Source organism: Alligator sinensis, unplaced genomic scaffold (assembly GCF_000455745.1).
Source record: "Alligator sinensis unplaced genomic scaffold, ASM45574v1 scaffold1408_1, whole genome shotgun sequence".
Lineage (NCBI taxonomy): Eukaryota > Metazoa > Chordata > Crocodylia > Alligatoridae > Alligator > Alligator sinensis.
The window spans coordinates 946,553-967,472 of record NW_005842519.1 but is presented as its reverse complement, the minus strand read 5'-3'; the positions used below and the strand labels follow the sequence as shown (position 1 = coordinate 967,472).

Sequence of the window (20,920 nt, the reverse complement as noted above, 5' to 3'; positions counted from 1 at the left end):
CTGCTCATACAACCCAAAAGCTTCTTCTGCAACAAGAGATTGCAACGTTGCCTCTTTGTATGGCTGCAACGCCAGCCTACAACTGATGGCCAAACTGGGGGGCAGCCCCCCATTGCAGACTCGAGATGGAGGGGAGAGAGACTGCAGTCTCCTGTGAGGCCTCTTCTCGGGTGTTTGTGATGCCCTTGAAAGGCTTCCTCTTCCTGTGCTGGCAACGGAGGCCTGTTCTCCCTTATAGGTGTTTGAGTCTGAGCCATGTGGTTTGGATGTGAGGGACCACCTTGGTCCCACAGTGTCAGCCCCCAGCCCTTTTGCAGGCTTTACGGGAGGACACACATGCTACCAGACCCAATGCCTATGGCAGTGATGCTCAACCCAGGTCCCACAAGATCCTTTCAAGGGTGCCACGCAGTGTTAGCTCTGTTAGGTGTGCAAACAGGATTCATGGCATAAACCCAGAGATTTCCGATAGGAAGCATAGACAGTGAGGGTTGGAAGGGAGCTCAGGAGGTCACATCCAGTCCAACCCCCTGCTGCAAGCAAGACCAGCCCCAACTCCATCATCCCAGCCAAGGCTTTGTCTACCCGGATCTTAAACATCTCCAAGGATGGAGACTGCACCACCTCTCTAGGAGAATGTTTCCAGTGCTTCACCACCCTCCTTGGGAGAAAATTTTTCCTAATATCCAACTTCAACTTCCCTTGCTGCAGCTTGAGCCCATTGCTCCTTCTGTCACCTGTCACCACTGGGAACAGCCCAGCTCCATCCTCTTTGCGGCCCTCCTGCAGGGAGGTGACGGCTGCTATTCAATCCCCCTCGGTCTTCTCTTCTGCTTCCCCAGGCCAGGGATGGAGCTGAACCCCTCCCCAGCCATGAGTCACAGTACGAAGCAAGTGGGGAGACGGAGCTGTGCATTACCTGAAAACACAGCTTTCCCCAGAAGCCTTCGGCTTTGCCCAGATGCTGAAGCCAGTGGCCTCCCACTGGGTTAAGTTCGTTGCTCGTCAAAGCCCGTTCAAGTTTGAGAGCTACAGGAAGCCCCACCGGCTTCTGTCAGAGGAGCTTTGTGAGCACGGTGCCCAGGGGCAGCGCGAACATCTGGCCAGGTGCTGCAAGGCGGTCCGGGTCCGGGTCCGTGTCGACGTGGGTGTCTGCTCAGGCAGAGGCTCCGGTGTTTTGTTCCCCTTTGTGTGGGTTCTTGCGCTGCTCTTAACCGCTCTCGTAGGCGGGCGCTGAATGACATGACTAACTCATGACGCCTAGGTTGTTTTTGCATCCTCCTGGGAGAAGGGAGGGCATCGACTCCTAGAACAGCTGGACTAGCAGTGACCTTCAGGAGGTCACCGCTAGTCCAGCCCCTGCTCCAGGCAGGATCAGCACTCTCCAAACCACCCTGCAGACCCCTGTATCGGACCTTCACAAGCATCCCTCATGCATAGCTCCCAGGCTCGGCACCCGAGACATCCCAAGCACCTTGGCTTGCAGGCAGTGGACGACAGGGAGCAATGGGAGAAACTTTAATGCCTGCTCGAGTTCATTGCAGAGTCGGGACCTGGCCTGTAGAGAAGGTTTCTATAGCAGGAAAAGCCATAAGCTGGTGGGAAGGGAGCCGGTTTTGGTACTGGAGCAGGTGGAAAGCTAAGGGACGGGCAGACCCAGCCGTCTGGGAGCACTGGGGTGGGTGAGCTGGCCGGGGTGCCGATGCTGCGGTGACGGACGTCCCCATAAAACCCTGCCCGGGCAGCGGAGGCTGAACGCTGCCTGTCCCTGCTAGCAGAGCGGTGGAGATGGAGATCTTTGCATTATTGCACCCGGTTAGAGCCTGATCGGGAAGACGAGGCTGGTGAGCAGAAGACAGGGAGGGTTGGGGGGAGCCCGGGGTGGAGAGACCAGCTCGGCTGTTCCAGTTGGTCGAGCTGGTTTGGTTTTTCTCAGGCTAATACGTTCAGGCCTTTGGCTACTTTTTGGCTCACGTGCCACGAATTAAGCCCCGCACCCTCCCCACGTGCCACTCCAGTCCCCTTCCCCTGCCTGATCTGCTGCTCTGCTTTCTGCTCCCAGCCCTGTTCTCCCTGCTTCGTCTGCTGCTCTGCTGTCTGCCCGGTGCTGTCTGCCCCGTTCTCTGCTCTGCTTTCTGCTCCCTGCCCTGTCTGCCGCGGTGCTGCCTGCCCCTTCTCCAGTCCATCACATGCCCCACGCACAGGCTGCCCAGGGCACTTGTGCTGATGTCTGGGAACACTTTCGTAACCGTGCTGAGGTTCCCATAACGGCTGCCGACGGCCTGTGTAATTAATGCAGCAACTTCAGATTAAAAAAAACAAAACAACCCAACCAAACAATGCAACGTTAAGCATTTTTCATGCATGCGAAGCTTGCGAAGTCAGGAAACCAGGCCGCTGAGACTTCTCCACTAACGATGCACACATGCGGGCTTTTCTATCCCTTTGATCTGCCGCTGTTTACAACCTAAAACACAGACCAGAGAGAGAGCTTTTGTTTCATGCCAGGCAGATCTGCAGGCGCCTTTCCTTTTCCACGCTCAGCCTGTGTATCTGCGCAGGGCTGACGGTTGCTTGCTGCTGGAATAATTACAGTTAATTGCTTCAGTGATGGGCAATTTGCACTTTTTTTTTTTTTAAACGGTGAAATTCAACCTTCTGCAAGTAAGCCCTCATTTAGCAGCGTCCCCAGGGTTTGCAGCGTGGCGGCGTTGCCGTAAAAAGCCATGGCCAGATTCTGCTCTTGGTTTTACAGGTAGAAACTTAGAGCAAGTCCTGCCGTGGGTCCAGACTCACGTTGGTGCAACCCCAAGGAAAGCGTCTCTGGCTTTTGAGCCTCCAGGCGAGAGCTGAGTGCACCATGTAGATTGAGGAATTAGCATTAATTGTTGCATTTAATGTCATGGCTTAGCTCATCCTCGTTAAAAGGGGCATGGTGCTGGTGGAAGCCCTATGATAAAGGCCTCCTCCAAAGCCAATTCAAGACGTGGAAGGCATTCAGTTGACTTCGGTGAACCTCGGCTCAGATCCTAGCAGCATTAGGGACTGCCCTCTCTAGGTAGGGCCCCTATTTCCCTGGCGCTGCACCGGTGCAGGCAGAGAACATGTCTCCGTCCAGGGCCCACATCTGTGTAGTTAGCACCAGAAGACTCTTCTGTGCTGGGCCAGAAAGCACCTTTCACCGGCACGAAACCTCCCCAAAGCTGGGAATGTTTGCACCCGGGTTTCTTGTAGTCACGCTTGCAATAATGCCTAGCGGTCCCCTGTGCGAGGGGCTAGAAGCAGAGAGTTTTATCCTCTTGAAAAGGGGACAGGCCTGGGGTTGCTATTTGGTAGAAGAGTTGGGAATGTCTCCTCTGACTTCCCATCAACGATGGTAGGTGCCGGGGGGCTTCTGATGGGATGGGTTGCTTCAGATGTGCCCTATTGATATGCTGTCCCTTGTACAGTCATAGACAAGGTGGGTTGGGAGGGACCTCGGGAGGCCACATCCAGTCCAACCCCTGCTCCAAGCAGGACCAGCCCCAACTACATCATCCCAGCCAAGGCTTTGTCTAGTCAGGTCTTCAAAACCTCCAAGGATGGAGAGTCCACCACCTCTCTGGGGAGCCTGTTCCTGTACTTTACTACGCTCCTAACCCCAGCCAAGGCTTTTTCTAGCCAAGTCTGAAAAACCTCCAAGGATGCAGAGTCCACAACTTTTCTAGGGAGCCTGTTCAAGTGCTTCAACACCCTCCTTGTGAGGGAGTTTTTCCCAATATCCACCCTCAGCCTTCCTTGCTGCAGCTTGAGCCCATTGCTCCTTCTGTCATCTGCCCCCACTGAGACCAGCCCAGCTCCATCCTCTGTGCAGCCCCCCTGCAGGGAGGTGAAGGCTGCTATTCAATCCCCCTCGGTCTTCTCTTCTGCAGACTAAATCAACCCATTTCCCTCAGCCTCTTCTCACCAGTATTGTCCCCCAGCCCCACAACCATTTTCATTGCTAATTCTCCAGTGTGTCCACATCCTTTCTGTCGTGGGCGGCCCACAACTGGACACCGGACTCCAGATGTGGCCTCCCTAGTGCTGAATAGAGGGGAAGAATCACTGCCCTCGATCTGCTGGCAACGCTCCTACCAATGCAGCCCAGGATGCTGGTAGCCTTCTTGGCACAAGGGCTCCTGTTCAGCTTCTTGTCCCCTGTCCCCCCAGGTCCTCAACAGCATCTCTTGCTGCTGTTGTCCGAGACGGGGCACTGGGCTGGATGGACTGTTGGTCTAACCCCGTGCAGCCCTGTGATGTTCTTATGTGCTGTACAAACACAGATCCCTGCCCAAAAGACCCAACTGTCTCAGAGATGACACAAAGGCAGGGCGGCCGACATGGGAAAGGAACCACGACACCTGCCCAGCAGGGACCCGGGACCGAAAGGGATGTTGCAGTCGAGGCGACAAGCCAAGAGAGGGATTGTTGCGGCAGTGATGTGCATGGGGAGAAGGGAAGACAGTTGCATGGGTCAGGGCAGCTGACCCTTGCTGGAGGGGCCAGAGCTGAGAGATGACGAGTGCTGCCACTTCAATAGAAAGAATTGGCAAGGTTTAGACACCGCTGGGATGTGAGGCCCTAGGGAGAGGGCCGGAGAGAAGGTGATGCCATGGTCCACACTTACTGCAATGGCCTTTGGGCAGCAATGGCTCTTAGCACTCTCCCAGGCTCTGCCGAAATCTGCAGGAGGCCTGCAGAAAGGGCTCAGGCCACGCTCTGCGTGCGTCCGAGACAAGCCGGGTGGCAGCGTCTGCAGGGGCACGAATGGGAAACGTTCCCTGTTGCACGTAACCACGTAATTTCCTGTGGGCTTTCACACCCCAGAGCAGAAAGGGAGGAACAGGCGTGTGCACGTGTGTGTGTGTGCATATATACGTGTGCTAACTTTGACATTTTCCACAGCAGTTTAGTCCAGCCAAGAGGAAGCAACCAGATGGCTCGATCCCGATACCTCTCTGCAGAGCTGCCGATGGCTCTGTGACAGAGGATTGACATCCAATGCGGGAAGCTGAAGCAGGATAAATTCAGCCTAGAAATCGGGTGCAGGCTTCCCCAGGGAGAGTAGGTGACCAGAGGAACAGCCCGCCTAAGCGGTGGTGGATCCTCCGTCAGGGTCGGACTTTGCGTCGGGAGCGGCCGTCTCGGTCACGGACCTGCAGCAGCTCTCGCCCGATGTGCTTGCTCTTGGGTCTTCCCCATCTTCCCCAGCGTGGAGCAGGCTCTCAGGACAAAGAGCCTAAATCCCTTTGGGCGGGAGCTGGAGGAGCTGGTGTGCATCCTGCCGGTAAGCAGGGATCTGTGCAGACACGGATATTGTTTAATGAGCTCTAGAGCCTGGATGTCTCCCTTTAGATATTCAGCTCTTTTGCTGTCATGGTCTAGTGGCTCTCAACCTTTGCAGACCCCTGGATAGACTCGTGTCACCCCTTGGAGAATGCCAGCTCTTTGTTTTCACTCTATCTTTTTGCCGATAGAAAAATAACTAGAGCGCTTTTTCTATCGCAAAGAACTCAGAAAGACCGCAGCTACCAGTTTCTGTTGGAAACTGGGTTTTTCTTATGAATCGTGTTGGTAAAGCTAACAGGGCCAAGAGGACGTGGCACCCCTGAAAGCATCTCAGTGCACCCCAGGGTGCTGTGTCACCCAGGTTGAGAATCACGGTTGTGGCATTGCATTCATGCCTTGAGCTGAGCCATTAAAAGCAGCAGGGACCTGCTTCCTGCGTCTTTTGCACTGATCTGGTTTTCAGGGGGGCTCTGCTGTGATGTGGAGTGAGATCTTTGCACCGGATTTCCTTTATATGCTTGTAGCTGGAGAGCTGCTTTGCCTGGACTATGACAAAAACCACCCTGCTTTCCAATTCTCCTTTTATACAGGGATCAAAACAAATGAGGTATTGCATTCCCTCCGTATTTTGGACGTCTCGCACTGTCCTGTACCGTGGGCTTGTTTCACATCCTGACCTGGGTGTTCCCATTCCAGCCTTATCATCCTGCGATGGACCATCCTACCTCGTACCATCATCTCCTCTCCCCTCTCTTGGTAGGAATGCACATCTGGCTCACGTGCCAAGCTTTGTATATGTGAGGAGTTCACGCCCTGGGCAGGTTTGCTGGTCAGGCCGGCTCTGGGCAATGCTTTAGTAAAGCCTTTGTGGGAGCAGCATGTCCGATCAATGCTCCAATAAAGCCTGCAGTTCTCAGACCGAGGAGGAGGGAAGGAAGAATCACTTCCCTCGATCTGCTGGCAGCGCTCCTACTCGTGCAGCCCAGGATGCTGTTCACTTTCTTTATTCCTCTCCCAATGGCTTCTTCCTTCTTCATTGCAGGATCCAGTGCAGAGGCCACCTGGTTTATAAAATCTCTCCGTGGCCTGCTCCAGCTGAGCTCCCGGTGCCCACCTAGCAGGGACCTCCTTGACACGTGTGAGGCACCCACCGCCAGCCTCATAGCTGTGGTCCTGGGAGCTGGGCAGTGCTGGGGATCCCTGGCCTTGCACTGGCTATTGAGGGAGCAAGGGTGTCCCGAGGCGGGGAGGTGTCTGGAGCAGGGTGTTCGTGCAGTGCTGGTCTGGTCTGGGGCTGGTCCTCATATAGGTGAGGCAGCAACACAAAATAGATCTGATCTGATCTAGGTGTTGGATTGAGGAAGTTGCATCCAGTCCAGCCCCTGCTCCAGATAGCACCATCCCGCGCTAAACCATCCCAGTCCAGATGGGACCATCCTTCACTAAACCACCTCAGTCCAGATAGCACCATCCCTTGCTAAACCATCCCAGTCCAGATAGCACCATCTTTGACTAAACCATCCCAGTCCAGATGGGACCATCCTTCACTAAACCATCTCAGTTCAGATAGGATCGTCCCTTGCTAAACCATCTCAGTCCACATAGGACCATCCCTTGCTAAACCACCCCAGTCCCAACAGGACCATCCCTTGCTAAACCACCCTGTTCCCAAAGGGAAGGACAGCGTCTGCCCAGCCTGCGCTGAAACCTTCCAAGAACAGAGATTTCCCCCATCTCTGGACAGCCTGTTCCCACTCTGTACCTCCTTCAAACGTGTTGTTCTTCCTCATCTCCAGCCTCAGTTTCCCCTGCTGCAGTGTCAGACCATTGCTCCGAGTCCTGTCCCATGCAGCCACAGAGAACAGTCTATCTCCATCCTCTGTGTAACCACCCTCCGGCGGTTTGGGAGCCGTCAGATCCTTCCTCAGTCTTCTCTTTTCTTGGCTAAATGACCCCAGCTCTTCCAGCTGGTCCTCATAGTCTTGCTTCCCAGGTCCCTCCTGGGTTTTTATCATTCTGCTTGTCTCTCTCCAATTTATCCACCTCCTTGTTAAAGTGCAGGGCCCAAAACTGGATGTAGGACTCTGGGGGAGCCCTTGCCAGCACTGAATAGAGCAGGAACAGCACTCCCTTTGGCTTACAAACTTGCTCCTTTTGGGGTTGCTATTCCCACAGTCCTCTGCTTTTACCCCAGGATAACATGTTCATCTGCCCATTCCCTGAGTGAGGGGCCCTTGCACCATGAGGGGAGAGGAAAGGAGGCTGGCACCCATCTCCAACTTCACATAGTCTCCCAGCAAACAGGCCGTGGGAGGCATCGTGGCTCAGAGCATCCGCAGTCAAATAATTGACTGATGCTCACATGCTGATGGGAGTTGAGGACTACAAAGCCTCCTCCGTGCGTGACTGAGCCCCGTGCGTTTCGAGCTCCGCTTGCTCCTTTTGCGTCTTCTCCTTGAGCACATTGCACTAAAAAACGATGTGCTTTTGGCAGTGGGTTCGTTCCAGTGCCAGTCGTTGCCACAGGAGCACCTTAGGCAAAGGAGAGATTTCATAGCAGATGCATGCGGCTGCTTTCCAGGGGAGATGCGCTTTGCATCCGGGAGGACCAGCTCTTTCGTGGCATCGAAGTCGGTACCGCGCTGTTTCACATCACGTGAACGTGGCTGGAAGTCCTTTGGCTTTTTACAAGCCCTGTCTTCACAGATTCCTCGAGTGGCTTCCTTTTTGCATGTTGCTTTTAAACCAGGAGGGAGGAAGGATTGATTTTACATTGCTTTTAATTTGTTACCCTGCTGCAAAAGTGCTCTAGATTATTGGCAAAGTCTTGGCATGTCTCTCTCAATTTTTCTACCTCTCTTTTTTTAAGTGAACCCGCCCCTTAGGCCCATGGATGGGGGGTTCAGAGGCTCCTTATTTGAAGCAGCTCTCCCTGCAGCCTGCTAGAAGTCCCCTCTTCCCCCTCCTCTAGGATCCTGGCCAGGCTGAAGTGTTGGCCGCGATGCTGCTCTCTATGAAATCATTGGCAAACTATTCTCTGACGTTCGTGGGCCCAAAATGGGCCTGCTGGGACTGGCTTTGTGGCTTGGTGGGTCCTTAGGGGAAAGAAAACCAGTTAAATGCTTTTCTGGGGTTTTTTGGCCGTTAATTAAACGCAGCAAAAATGGGCATAATGATCAAACAAACGTGCTGATGCGATGCTGGAGCAGCGGGCGGCACGTAGCTGCCGAGACCGAAGGAACGCAGCTGTCTCGTGGTCGGCTGGCAGATGGCAGGGCTCATTTCTCTGCACCTGCTGACTCGAGGGGAAAGAGGGTTGTGTGTCGAACACGTGCCGTGTGCTGGGGTCGGGAGGCCTGGGGACAAGGAGAGCGGGCTCTGCCCTGCCACGGGCTTCAGGAAGTGATGCAGAGCAGGTTTGCAGAGAGTAATGATGAGGGTGTGCATGCATGTGTGTTTTGTGTGTACGTGTGTGTGCTTGTGTCCATTTCTAGGATGGGTAAGTAAAAGCCCTAGCATAGGCTGCATTAGTAGGGATTGGGCTGCATTGGGAGGAGCGTTACCAACAGATGGAGGGCAGTGATGCTTCCCCTCTATTCAGCACTGGGGAGGCCACATCAGGAGTCCTGTGTCCAGCTGTGGGCCCCCCAGTACAGGGCCCTAGGACTGGGAAAGGGCCCCGATCCCTCCTCCTGGCTCTCCTTTGGGTTGGGCAGAGCAATCGATGAGCTCCCCAAAGCCCCATTGCATACTCACAGAGCTCCAGGGCCGGCAGGACCCTCGAGGGGCATCGTGCTGACCCCCCGCTCGGATGCAGGACACTGCTCTCATGCTGCTCCAGCTTCCTCTTGGAAACCTCCAGGAAAGGGAGATCCCTGCTGCAGGTGAAGTCGCCCGGCTTTGCCCCACTGCTGGGAAACCCCCAGCTTTTTGCATGGGAGCGATGCTGGCTCCCAGGAAGTCCGTGCTGCTTCAGGGGTTTTAATTTGCTCTCCAGCCGGTCTTTGCAAGCATCATTTCCAGCCCAAGATATGAATGGCACGAGAGCCCGGGAGCCCTGCAAAGGGCCCCTGCAACACCCCCAGCTCAGACCCCTTAGGGTCGGACTGCTGCACCCAGGTGATAGCTCTGTACCTGGAGACCAGGTAATAGCCCGTGAGGCCTCCTGCGTGGGGATGCTGTTGCATTAATATCTCCTCTCCCCTCCTTCCCACTCCTCTCCTCCCTGGCTGCAGCAGGAACAAGAGATGCATTTCAGCAAGGAAACAGCACGCTGCCTCGGATTGGTCTGCAGATCTTTCTCCAGCCTACAACACCGCTCCGGCCCTTGGGGGTGGCTCCGTGGGCAGGGACCCGTGTCTCTTTGGGAGACTTTGTCGCTGCAGGGTGGAAACGTTCTCCAAGGAGCTAAACTTAGCCAGGTGCTGGGGCAAGAATAGGCTGCTCAGGTGGGCGCGGGCAGGGCAGGGTGGCAATTAAGGAGAGAAACAAGGGTACGTGGCCTTCTGGCCTCCATGGGCTTCAGTCCAGCAACACCCACGTGCAAGTGGCTGAGGGGCTGTTTCCTAAAATGGCTCCGAGCCGCTGGAAATTGGCCTCGTTCCTGTCCCCAGCTGGGCCCGTTCTCTCTGGAGCGTGTGGCATGCGTGTGCATGCGTGTCTGTGTGTGTGCGTGTTGTGGGGAGAGGACCAGTTCTTTGCAATACCTAGGAAAATAAAAATCTCAGCCAAACCAGCTTTTAAAGGAGGTTCTTTACAGGATTTTTTTCCCCATTGAACTTTGTCATTTTCATTTAAAAAAAAAATAACATTTTCCATTTAAAATGGAGGAGAGATGCTTTGGTTTTCAGTTGCCAAATGCACAATTCCCCCCTCCCCACCCCCCATCCCCTTCTTTTTAATTGCAAAAATCATGACACTTTTAAATCAAAATGGTAATTTTTTTTCTATGAAGTTTCGAAGTAGTTTCTAAGCAGTTTGTGCCCTGAACCATTCCCTTGTAACTAGACGTGGGGGGAGCTGAGAGCTCGGCTGTATTCACCAGGGCTCGGGCACATGCTGGGAGGAAAGGGGCATCGGGGACTCTGGGGCAGGGAGTGAGGGGCACGGGCTCTGCACCAGCCCTGCCTGGACCTCAATGCTGGAGACTACAGGGAGGGAGGAGTAGGGGAGTCCTCCAGCCGGAGTCCTGTGTGTTACCTGGCCCTTGTAGGGTCCCTTTTGTCAAAGCATCACGCCCACGCTCTTGGGTCACAGGTGGGGAACCTGAGACACGCGGCAACCAAACTTGTTCAAGGCAGTGCTGAGCTGGTGGAAGAACTGCAGGGTCAGAGCTTCGGGCCTGGGGCGCCGTACTCCCTCTCGCTGCCAATGCTCCTGCTGAGACCAATCCTGCAAGGTCCTGTCTGGCGGGTCTTGTTCCTGTGCTCAGGCTCAGCATGATGCTGCATTGGGGGCAGGAAGGGTTTCCCCCCTGGTCATACTGGTCTGGACTGGGAGGGGTTGTCTTCCTCTGCAGCAGGGGCACGGCCTCTCCCGGGGGGGTCTCCGGAGTGTCCATGACCCCCCTAGCAGCAGCAGGACATTGGCATCCGTGGCTTTCCTGGGGGTGAAGGCGATGCCTGGGGCTGTCGGGTGACTGTCGTGTTGCTCAGAGGTTGGACGCTGGTCTGGATGGGGCTGATCCTGCCCCAGGCAGGGCTTGCACTGGATGTACTCTCTGGGGGCCCCTGCCAGCCCCGCTTCTCTCTGTTTTCTATGATCTTTTTTCCTTCAGTCTGTCTTTCAAAAACAAGGTGCCCATCTTATTCTGGGGTGCCTTGTATGCGAGGAAATACGGCATTGGGGGCAGGTTCCTGTTTCTTTCCATCCTAAATCCAGCGGGTGCAGCTGCGTGGGCTACAACATGCCTTGTTCCCTCCCTCCAGGTGGGCTTCCTGAAGATCCTGCACAAGTACGAGATCACCTTCCTCCTGCCTCCGGTGCAGAGTCTGGGCAAGGACATCTGCGCCGTCCCCGTTCCCAACCTGAACCTCCGAGTCATCAGCATCACGCCGGTATCGGAAGGTAAGATCTTGGAAGGGCAGATCGTGTTTGCTCAGTGACGTCCGCCCGCTCGCTGCCTCCTTTATTTGCAGAGATCTTAAGCCTCTGACGTCCGTGCAACATGCTGCGGTCCGTGCAATGTGCTGCGGGCCGTGCAGGGACTGCGGGTGGTTATGTGAGCAGCTTGAGAGGGCTTGTTTGGGTGGGCTTCAGGGGGTATGGGCATGAGAGACTTGTGAAGAGGTGGGTATGTGCTATTTTAATCAGCTGGCGGCTTCTCCAGGCAGCAAGAGCCTTTCCTGGGGTTGCAAAAGCCTGGGTTGCACCCAGCGAATGAGCCACAGACATGGGGCCGTTCCTGCTTTCCCCGGGACAAGCCGTGCTTTGGTTTTAAAAGTCTAATGGATTCTCCAGGGGAAAGTGGCTCCGTTGAACCTGAAAGCAGAGGACTGATCTCTATTCCTGGGGCAGCGCCTTTCTTCCCGGGGAGGGTTTGGATGCTGTCTGCGGGGCCCCTAATAGACATTAAATGAAAGGCACGCTGGGGTCTGGTGCACGATCCCAACCGTCGCACTTCCTTTCATATGCTTATTGCGTGTGTTAACTTGGTGGCTAGTCCCTCGTTTCATTGAACAGACGTGCAGCCGCATTGCTCCTTCGGGCATGATTAACCAGTGTGTTGCGCTGTAAGTGTAATGTCTGTCAGGGGCCGGTGGAAGAACCCCAAGGTGGGTTGGATACGGGTCAGATACCCTAGATGGGTCGGTTACTACTGGAGTCCTGGTGCCGGAGGCTGGAAGGGGCTGGAGAACATGATGCTTTGTCTTGGAGCATCCCAGGTCCATCGAATCCAGGCCTTGGCACCCCGGCCGGGCCAGTACAATGGAGCTGGAGCTCCATTAGCTCGACCGTCTGCTTCCCAGTACTGGGGGCTGCTGGGGGCCAGGCACTTGCCTGGCAGCAGGTCCTTCTCTGCAGAGACATGTGGGCCCAGCCTTGGAGCAGAGATGAGCAGCGCTCTTGGCTCCTTCCCAGCACAGTGGGGAGCACCGGGTATCTGTCTTGTCCCAGCAGCCCTTTGCTGTCATCCTGACTACCTCGGGCTCCTCTGGGCAGTGAGCATGGGTGCATGCAAGGCCCTGCCTTGGCTCTCCTTCCCTCTGGCTTTGCATTGGCAGGTGAAGAATAGCATGTGCTCCACCCAGGCATGCCAGGAGATGCTGGGGGGGGGGTTGCTGCAACATCCAGCAGACTCTGGGGAGGGTAAGAGGGAAGCCGCTGGCTTATTTCTGTTTCTGAGCGTGGTGCTGAGCTCTGCAGGGGCCACACCTGAACTTGAACGAGAAGCATCTCTCATCCTGCTCAGTTTAGCAGGTTTTAGGAGCCAGCCAAGCCTCTCCAGTTCCCCTGGGTCGATCTCCTGCCTGCGGGAGACGGAAACCTCTGCATCGTTCCCGATCTGACCCGACTAGCAGGGAGGGGACAGCATTTCCCCAACCTGACATTTGCAGTGACCTCGGTGTAGGAGCATCTTTCCTGTTCGTTCCCCACGACCCAAAAGTATGTAGTTGTATTTCTAGGGACGCTGCCCTGAAGCGCAGAGCCAGGCTGGAGATCTCACTGGGAAACGTGGAGCCTGTCACCGCCCCTGGCAGCTCGGGGAAGAATCTGCATCCCTCACCTGACCCCGCGGCGAGTCCGGCCTGGGTTCATCACCGACGCTGCTGCAGGTTTCCTGCAAAGGGATTAACAACCTGTTGGACTGGCTCTCAAACGTGCCGGCTCGGTGCATGGGCTGCCCTACGACCTCCGGCCCTGCTTGCGGCTGGATCTGGGCGGTCGGCCAGGACCATGCTCCAGCAGGATTTCCCACCTTCTGCTAGGTTTCTTTTTTTCAAGAGGTGCTGGCTGGGATCAGCCCGGACTGGCCCCAAGGGTTGTGGTGGGTGACGAAGGATGTGACACAGGACACCTTCCAAGGGGATCGAGTCTCCAGTTGGGAACCAAGTCGTATTCCTGCCTTGGCATCTTTCCTGCTGGTCTGCCCCTGCCTGGAGCATGCAAGAGCCGTTCTCCGTGGCATTTAAGCTGCATAACCTTTCAAACACGCTGTCTAGACACCATGCTTTTAAAATAGCAGCTTGTAACTTTGAAGGGCTCCTTTTTAAAAAGGAAACCGTTCGGCTTCCAGGGGCAACGGCAGATAGATTTCTCCTCCACTGCCTTCCGGATCCATTGCTGATCCTCCTGCGGTGGGAGCAGAAAAGCACATACCATGACATTTCCAAGCTAACATGCAGTTATTATTATTTAATCTATTTTTCCCCCCCTCTTCTGCTTGGCTCTCTTTCCTGTCTGCAGTGTGTTGGTCTCACCTGCACATGAGAAAAAGAAGGCATTGGGTTGCCAAGTTGGCTTTGCAAAGAGAGCATCCAGCTGATCTAGCATAGAGGCCTTTTTGCGGTAATAAATGTGCTGCAACATTTATATATAGCCGTTGATGACAAGTTGTGATGCATAACATGCCCCGCGGGCTGAGCAAGGAGGATGCCGGTGGCCAGAGCACCATCAAAGGCAAATTTGTGCCTTTGTGTCACGCAGCCAAGAGCTGCAGCCAGTGCAATGAAATAATCCCCTGCAATTTCCCCGTCTCAGCCTTGAGCTGGATCTAGTGAGTTAGCCATCATTAAGATCAATTGGTTGCTCTCTGCCTCTCTGCCGGGAACACGGTAATTTAATGAACCCGTCCCTTTGCTGTCTGTTAGAGCTCTGTGCCATTTGGGGCTGCAAAAGCAGCTACTGCACTCGTTAGGCACTCGCTTTGGACTCTGCTCTCTTAATTCAGTTTGCAAATGGACTCAGTGCAGTCGTGCTCAATCTGTGGGTCCCAAGGGCCAGCTGAGTGGCATGGGGCCCGTCTGCAAGCCGAATTGGGCCCTGGGGTCTGATACCACCTGCTTTTGCCCCCTGAATGCTGGGATTGGGCCCCGGGGGCCTGGCACTGCCCCCTCCCAGCCCCTGAGCTCTGGCAGAGGTGTATCCAGGGGGGTGCATGGTTTTTGCATCTGAATAAGAGACATCTGTTTAACTAGAATAACTACAGGGATCTCCCTGGATCTCTTGAGCATGTATTTTGATCTACCTGGGATCTCCTGAGCATATATTAACAACCTTTTACAAAAGCAGGCCGTTGGCTGCCGTGGTCCCCCTGCTTTCCCTGGGGCAGGGGCAGGTGTGATGTCTTGTGTTGTGTCAGGATTGACAGTAGTTTTTGAACAGTTTAGATGATGGATGTGTCCGGGCTGGTTTGGCCAGGGCTGGTCCTGCCTCAGGCAGGGCTTGAACTGGATGTGATCTCTGCAGGTCCCGTCCAGCCCCACGTCTCTACGAACCGGATTCTGTACAGGACGAATGACCCAATATCTGTTGATTATTTCGACTATTTGTTTGCCTAGTTTGTTGGGGGTTTTTTTAAGCGTTTATATAACGTAGCAAATGGGTGCACCTTGCAATAATTGTACTTGCTTTTGCTTTGTCCTTGAAGTGAATGATCTAGTGCTAGTCCCCTAGCTATTAGGAAAGCATCTAGTTTCCCTTTAACTGCAGAAGAATATGTGTTGCTATGTGATGATGTGCTACACCATTTGCACCCTGCTTTTCAAAATCCTAGATGCATTCATGACTATGACGTGCACCCCTGGCCTCTCTGCCCATGATTTGCCTCATGGAATAAGCTGTAAATGAGTGGCTTTCCTTTAGCCATCAACGGGCTTGTAGTGTCTGGTGGGTCTAGGTCTGCCATCGCTGTATAACAGGCTTGTCTCTCTCAGGGGCAAGTTGTAGATATCTTAGAAGGAGAATATATGTATAGGATGTGTCTAGTGTAATCCAGCTTCTGTCACACCATCAGCCAGCTTTGGCGAGTGATGGCAGTGCACAGTAGGGCTGTGCGAGGCTTTGGATCCGGAGAAGCTTCAGACGCTTCGGGGTCCAAAGCAGCATGTCCGGGTCGAAACGCCGGCCTCATTCGCCTTCCCAAAGTGCTTCGGAGCCGCCTCGGAGATCCGGCCGTAGGGTATAATGGGGAAACAATGAAATATCTATAACTTTGGGGCTTTTTTTGTCCGATTTGGATGAAATTTTCAGGGCTGGTAGACTCTGCAGAGAGGATGAAGCCTGCCAAGTTTCAAGAAGATTGGTGCAGGGGTTTGGGGGGAACCGTACCCCAAATTCTTGAATGCAAAACTCCTGTCATATCTATATGTTACAACACAGGGGGGTCAAAATTGCAGGGCTGGTAGGTCTCACTGAGGCCACAAAGCCTGCCACGTGTCAAGATGGGTGCAGGGGTTTGGGAGGGAACTGCCCCTCAAGCTGTGCACAAGCAAAACTGGTGCCATGGGTGCTTGTGGGACTGTCTGTCCTGGGGCGGGAGGGGAGACACCGCTGCAGACCTGGATGCTGAGCTGCTGTGTTCCCAGTTACCATCAATCCATCATGATTCAGGGACCAGGGACTCAATACACAGGACCTAGCCACTACTTAACAACTTAACGAGCATCAATTAGCACCTACAAAACCAGGCTAAGGAGAGGAAAGACTCAAGACAGACAATCAACTGCCCCAGGACAGACACAGTCTTGGCACCAGTTTTGCCCATCAGCAGCGTGGGGTGCAGGCCCCAGAGCCCCCCTGCACTGATCTCCTCCACAGCTGGGAGGCGTCACAGCAGGGGCCACTACCCCTGCAGCTGTCACCCCACTGCACCTTTGCACACGCAGTGTCACCTGTGGCACCAGTGTTGCTTGTCCACAGCTTGAGAGGTAGTTCCCCCCAAACTCCTGCACCAATCTTGAAACGTGGCAGGCTTCATGGCCTCAGTAAGAGCCACCACCCTGCAGTTTTGACCCCCCTGTGTTGTAACACACAGCTGTGACATGAGTTTGATTTTCAAGAATTTGGGGTACAGTTCCTCCCCAAACCCCCACACTGATATTCTTGAAACTTGGCAGGTATCGTGCTCTCAGCAGAGGCTACGATCCCTGTGTTTCATCCAAATCGGACAAGAAACAACAAAGTTATAAATATTTCATTGGTTCCCCCATTATACCCTATGGCTGGATCTCCGAGGCGGCTCCAAAGCTTTGGCCGGATGGGTGCGGACACCCTGCCCGGAGCTCCGGATCGGATCACGGCCATTCGACGTGGCTGGATCTGAAGCCGGATTGGATCACTGCCGACTTGCACAGGCCTGGTGCACTTCCCATCCTGGGCTGCATTGGTAGGAGCGTTGCAGCAGATGGAGGGATGCGATTCTTCCCCTCTGTTCAGCACTGCGGAGGTCACATCTGGAGTCCTGTGTCCAGCTGTGGGCGCCCGCTACAGAAAGGATGGGGACACATTGGAGAATTAGCAGTGAAAAAGGTTGAGGGCTGGGGGACAGGATGGGTAAGGAAAGACTGGGGGAAGTGGGCTGATTTAGTCTGGAGAAGAGAAGACCGAGGGGGGTTGAATAGCAGCCTTCACCTCCCTGCAGGGGGGCTGCAAAGAGGATGGAGCTGGGCTGGTCTCAGTGGGGGCAGATGACAGGAGCAATGGACTCAAGCTGCAGCAAGGAAAGTTGAGGTTGGATATTAGGATGAACTTGCTCACGAGGAGGGTGGTGAAGCACTGGAACAGGCTCCCCAGAGAGGCGGTGAAGTCTCCATCCTTGGAGGTGTTTAATCCGCGACTGGACAAAGCCTTGTCTGGGATGATGGAGTTGGGGCTGGTCCTGCTTGGAGCAGCGGGGTGGACTAGATGTGACCCCCTGAGCTCCCTTCCAGCCCTCGTTGTCTGTGAGTGTATGATTTTGTGATCTGTGACTGCCGTAGCCTGCCCCGCACGGATCTAGGCCGCTGTCCTCTGTATTCTCTGCCTCTGCCGCCTCCTCCAGCAGTGAGCTCCACGAACGAACTACGCTCTCAGCAAACAAACTTAGCACCGCGGTTCCCCAAGCTGGGGGCCACCCACGCCACAGCTGCTCTTTGGGCTTGGCCCAGGAATGGGGTCACGCAGGGAAATTGGGCTACGTCCCCAGATAGATCTGGAGCCCAGTGCTGCTGTTCCTCAATCACGAGGGCTCATTAATGACATGCAAATGAGCCAGTTGTTGCATCCGTGGCTTCATTCCTTTCAAAGCTCCCTGCCGCGCTGCCCTGGCACTCTGTTATTTATCGACTGCAATCAGGCCATCAAAAGCTCTTCTGTTCAGACGGTTATCAGGCACCGGCTGCTTTTTCTAAGGGGGTTTTAGACCCGTCTCGGAGGGTAGGGGAGTGATTAAGAGCATGGGGTGGGTGTTGTGCAGGCTGCAGAGATATTAGCAGCAGGCTGCAAGGGAGCTGTGAGCATGGGTGAGAGTGGAAAGGGCATAGGGGTGCTGGTTGTAGCCGTGTCGGTCCAAGGGCATAGGCAGACAAGTTTTTTGGGTTGCAAGCAGCTTATAGAGGGTGCATGTCCAGGTAATCGCTGAATCCTGGCAGCTTCCATGAGCCAGAGGGGTTTTAGGGAACCTGGCAGCTCGAAGCAGTGCATGTCGGCGTGGGAGCGGTGCAGGCAAATTACGCGTGAGCCGTGCGCTTGCTGTGAGCCAGCTGGCGTGGATCCGATGGAAGAATTTCAAAACGAATCCCTGTCTCGTTGTGGAGAGAAACACAAGCTCAACTCCCCCAGAGTCCTACAGAGCCCCGGCCCTCGCCTGCTTTTGCTTTCCGTGCCTGGCTGCAGGCCCCGTTCAGCCTCCTTCCCGTTGGATCTGCGATTCATTAGCTGCAGCGACGCAGTTTCTACCCTTGCAAAGGCCTTTAGGAGCCCGGGCTTTGCATTCCCAGGATACTTCTTGCTTAGGCTGAGTTGTGGAGCTGTTGGATCCATAGTCCCTGGAGGCTTTTCTCTCTCGTGGCGCTGGCATCGAAACGCTTGCGGCCCTTGATCCCGCAGAAACCGAGCAAAGACATCCAGTGGATAATCCTGTCCGTGCCCCTCAGACTCATGCTCGGCCCTGCAATAGCACAGGCGTCTGTATGAGCTTTTGTTCCAGACCATGTGAGAACATGGCAGTGAGCCGTGTGCTTAGCGTTGATTCACGTGTGCGGGATTCTCCGGCATGGGCGAATCGAGGGTGTTGAACGGGGGGGTGCAGATGGCGCGGTGCATCATCCAATATGATCCAACACATTTTTCTCTAGTTAAAAAGGAACTACAAATTTTCTTAATATGCGAGGGGCCCAGGGCTGTGTTATTCAGTTTAAGATTAAAGCAAAAACACATTTCACTGTAATGTGTATTGGAATGTGTTAATTTGCCGTATCACATATTAGGTATAAAAACACAAGGAGCTAGGCCAAAAAGAATCACAAGATGTTGTTTCATTATTCCTGCAGGAATTAGAGTGAAACGTCCTTTTCTTTTTTTCAGGCTCATAAAACAAAATCTTGCCCTTTCGAGCATCCTAGAATCACAGGCAATGAGGGCTGGAAGGGAGCTCAGGAGGTCACATCTAGTCCAACCCCTGCTCCAAGCAGGACCAGCCCCAACTACATCATCCCAGACAAGGCTTTGTCTACCTGGGTCTTCAACACCTCCAAGGATGGAGACTGCACCACCTCTCTGGAAGCCTGTTCCAGTGCTTCACCACCCTCCTTGGGAGAGAGTTTTTCCTAATATCCAACCTCAACTTTCCTTGCTGCAACTTGTGCCCATTGCTCCTTCTGTCATCTGCCCCCACTGAGAACAGCCCAGCTCCATCCTCTTTTCAGCCCCCCAGCAGGGAGGTGAAGGCTGCCATTCAATCGCCTCCCAGCCTTGTCTTCTCCAGACTAAATAAGCCCAGTTTCCTCAAGTCTTTCTTCATCAGTCCTGTCCCCCAGCCCCCAACCATTTTCACTGCCCTCCGCTGGACTTTCCCCAATGTGTCCACATCCTTTCTGTAGCGGGGGGCCCACAGCTGGACACAGGACTCCAGATGTGGCCTCCCCAGTGCTGAATAGACGGGAAGAAGCACTGCCCTCGATCTGCTGGCAGTGCTCCTACCGATGCAGCCCAGGATGCCGGTAGCCTTCTTGGAAACAAAGGCACATCTCGAACGAGCATCCAATACTGCACTGAAAGTTATTTCCACACCTGAGTTAATGTTCACCTGAGTTACGGTTTCCACACGTGAGTTAAAGCTTTTAGCTAGAGGTAAATACAACCTGCAGGGCTGTGATATTGAAGAGAGACGTGACCAGGAATGGTTAACAGACAACCTAATTGCAAAAGAAAAGGCAGCTTGATTAGTGGAACATGAAGACCATGAAAAAGGAGTGAGGGTTTCTAACGCCTGTGAAATGAAGAGTTTAGAAAGAATCAGGTAGATTATAATGAGCTGTGAAATCAGTTGACCCCCTCAGCTCTGCCTGAATAGAAATGCCACTACCGCTCCCAGTTGGGTTTAAAGTTTGGGTGGAGCAGAAATCCAGGGGTGGGGGGATGCAACTGCACCCCCCTGGATCCTCCCTGTTTTTTTGGGCTTGCTGTACATAAGAGGTATTAAGTGCAGTCATGGCTGAATGTATCATGGACTGGCTCCATCCCCCCCTTGCAGTCGCCCCATCGTTCATTTGGGATCAGTAATATCCTCTGCTCTTTGTGCACTGAGTAAAATCACAACTGCCTCATGGAGCTGGGTCGGTCCTTTGGGCAAGAGAACAAATAGGCATCATCCTTTGGGTCCTGGATCTCAAACAGTGACACAGGTAGGGCTGCTTTGCGATGCTCCTTTTACTGATGGGGAAACTGAGGCACAGCAGTTGGGTAGCCGCACGGTGCTTCCTGTGCCCAGTTCTAGTTCGTGGCCTGGCCACCCTAGCTGTGTAGTAGCCCATTGTCTCTGAAGGGCAGGGGCTGTCCCCTAGGCCAAGTGCAGCATCTAGCACGGAGGGAGTCTGACCCCAGAGAGGGTCTCCGCTTGCTACCGTATTACCTGGGCATTAGCACTCCTTGTAGCCTGACACTTCCATCACCTGAGGACCCAACGCCCTTCTAAGTGTTGACTGCCTTTGGAAACCTTGAAGCAGGAGAACCGAATGCCGGGATGCTGGGAGGTGGTGTCATCCTGGCTGAAGCACCAGGAAGGTTTGAGCTGTGGTGTTTGAAGTAGACAGAAGTCTGGGCAAGCGTTGTGGGGTGGAGCTGACCTGTCCAGCCCCATCATCCATCTAGGGAGCAATCCTCGGTGCACAAGCTAAGGCTACTCCATCTCGGAGGAAAGGCAGCAAAAGGGCACAGCAGCCCCTTGGCTCTGCAGGGACCTAGCACACCTCCTGTGGCTAAAAAGAAAGACCTACAAAGGATGGAGGACGGGATCCACCTCCAAGGAGGAATACTCTGCTCTGGTCCGGACCTGCAGGGAGCAAACCAGGAAAGCCAAGACTGGGACTGAACTCCAACTGGCCACTAGTATCAAGGACAATAAAAAGTCCTTTTTTAGATATGTGGGGAGCCGTAGGAAAAGCAAGGGCAACACTGGACCCCTGCTGCACCA

The 20,920-nt window shown here is 54.3% G+C and overlaps 1 protein-coding gene across 1 annotated transcript in view; it reads left to right on the top strand.

Moving 5' to 3' along the window:
- Positions 1–20,920, top strand: part of CUNH20orf27 (chromosome unknown C20orf27 homolog) — a 57,413-nt gene that overhangs the window by 19,924 nt on the left and 16,569 nt on the right. The window contains exon 3 of the mRNA XM_025213289.1: positions 11,238–11,376. Within this exon, the coding sequence (XP_025069074.1) occupies positions 11,238–11,376 (139 nt within the window). The remainder of the gene's footprint in view (positions 1–11,237; positions 11,377–20,920) is intronic.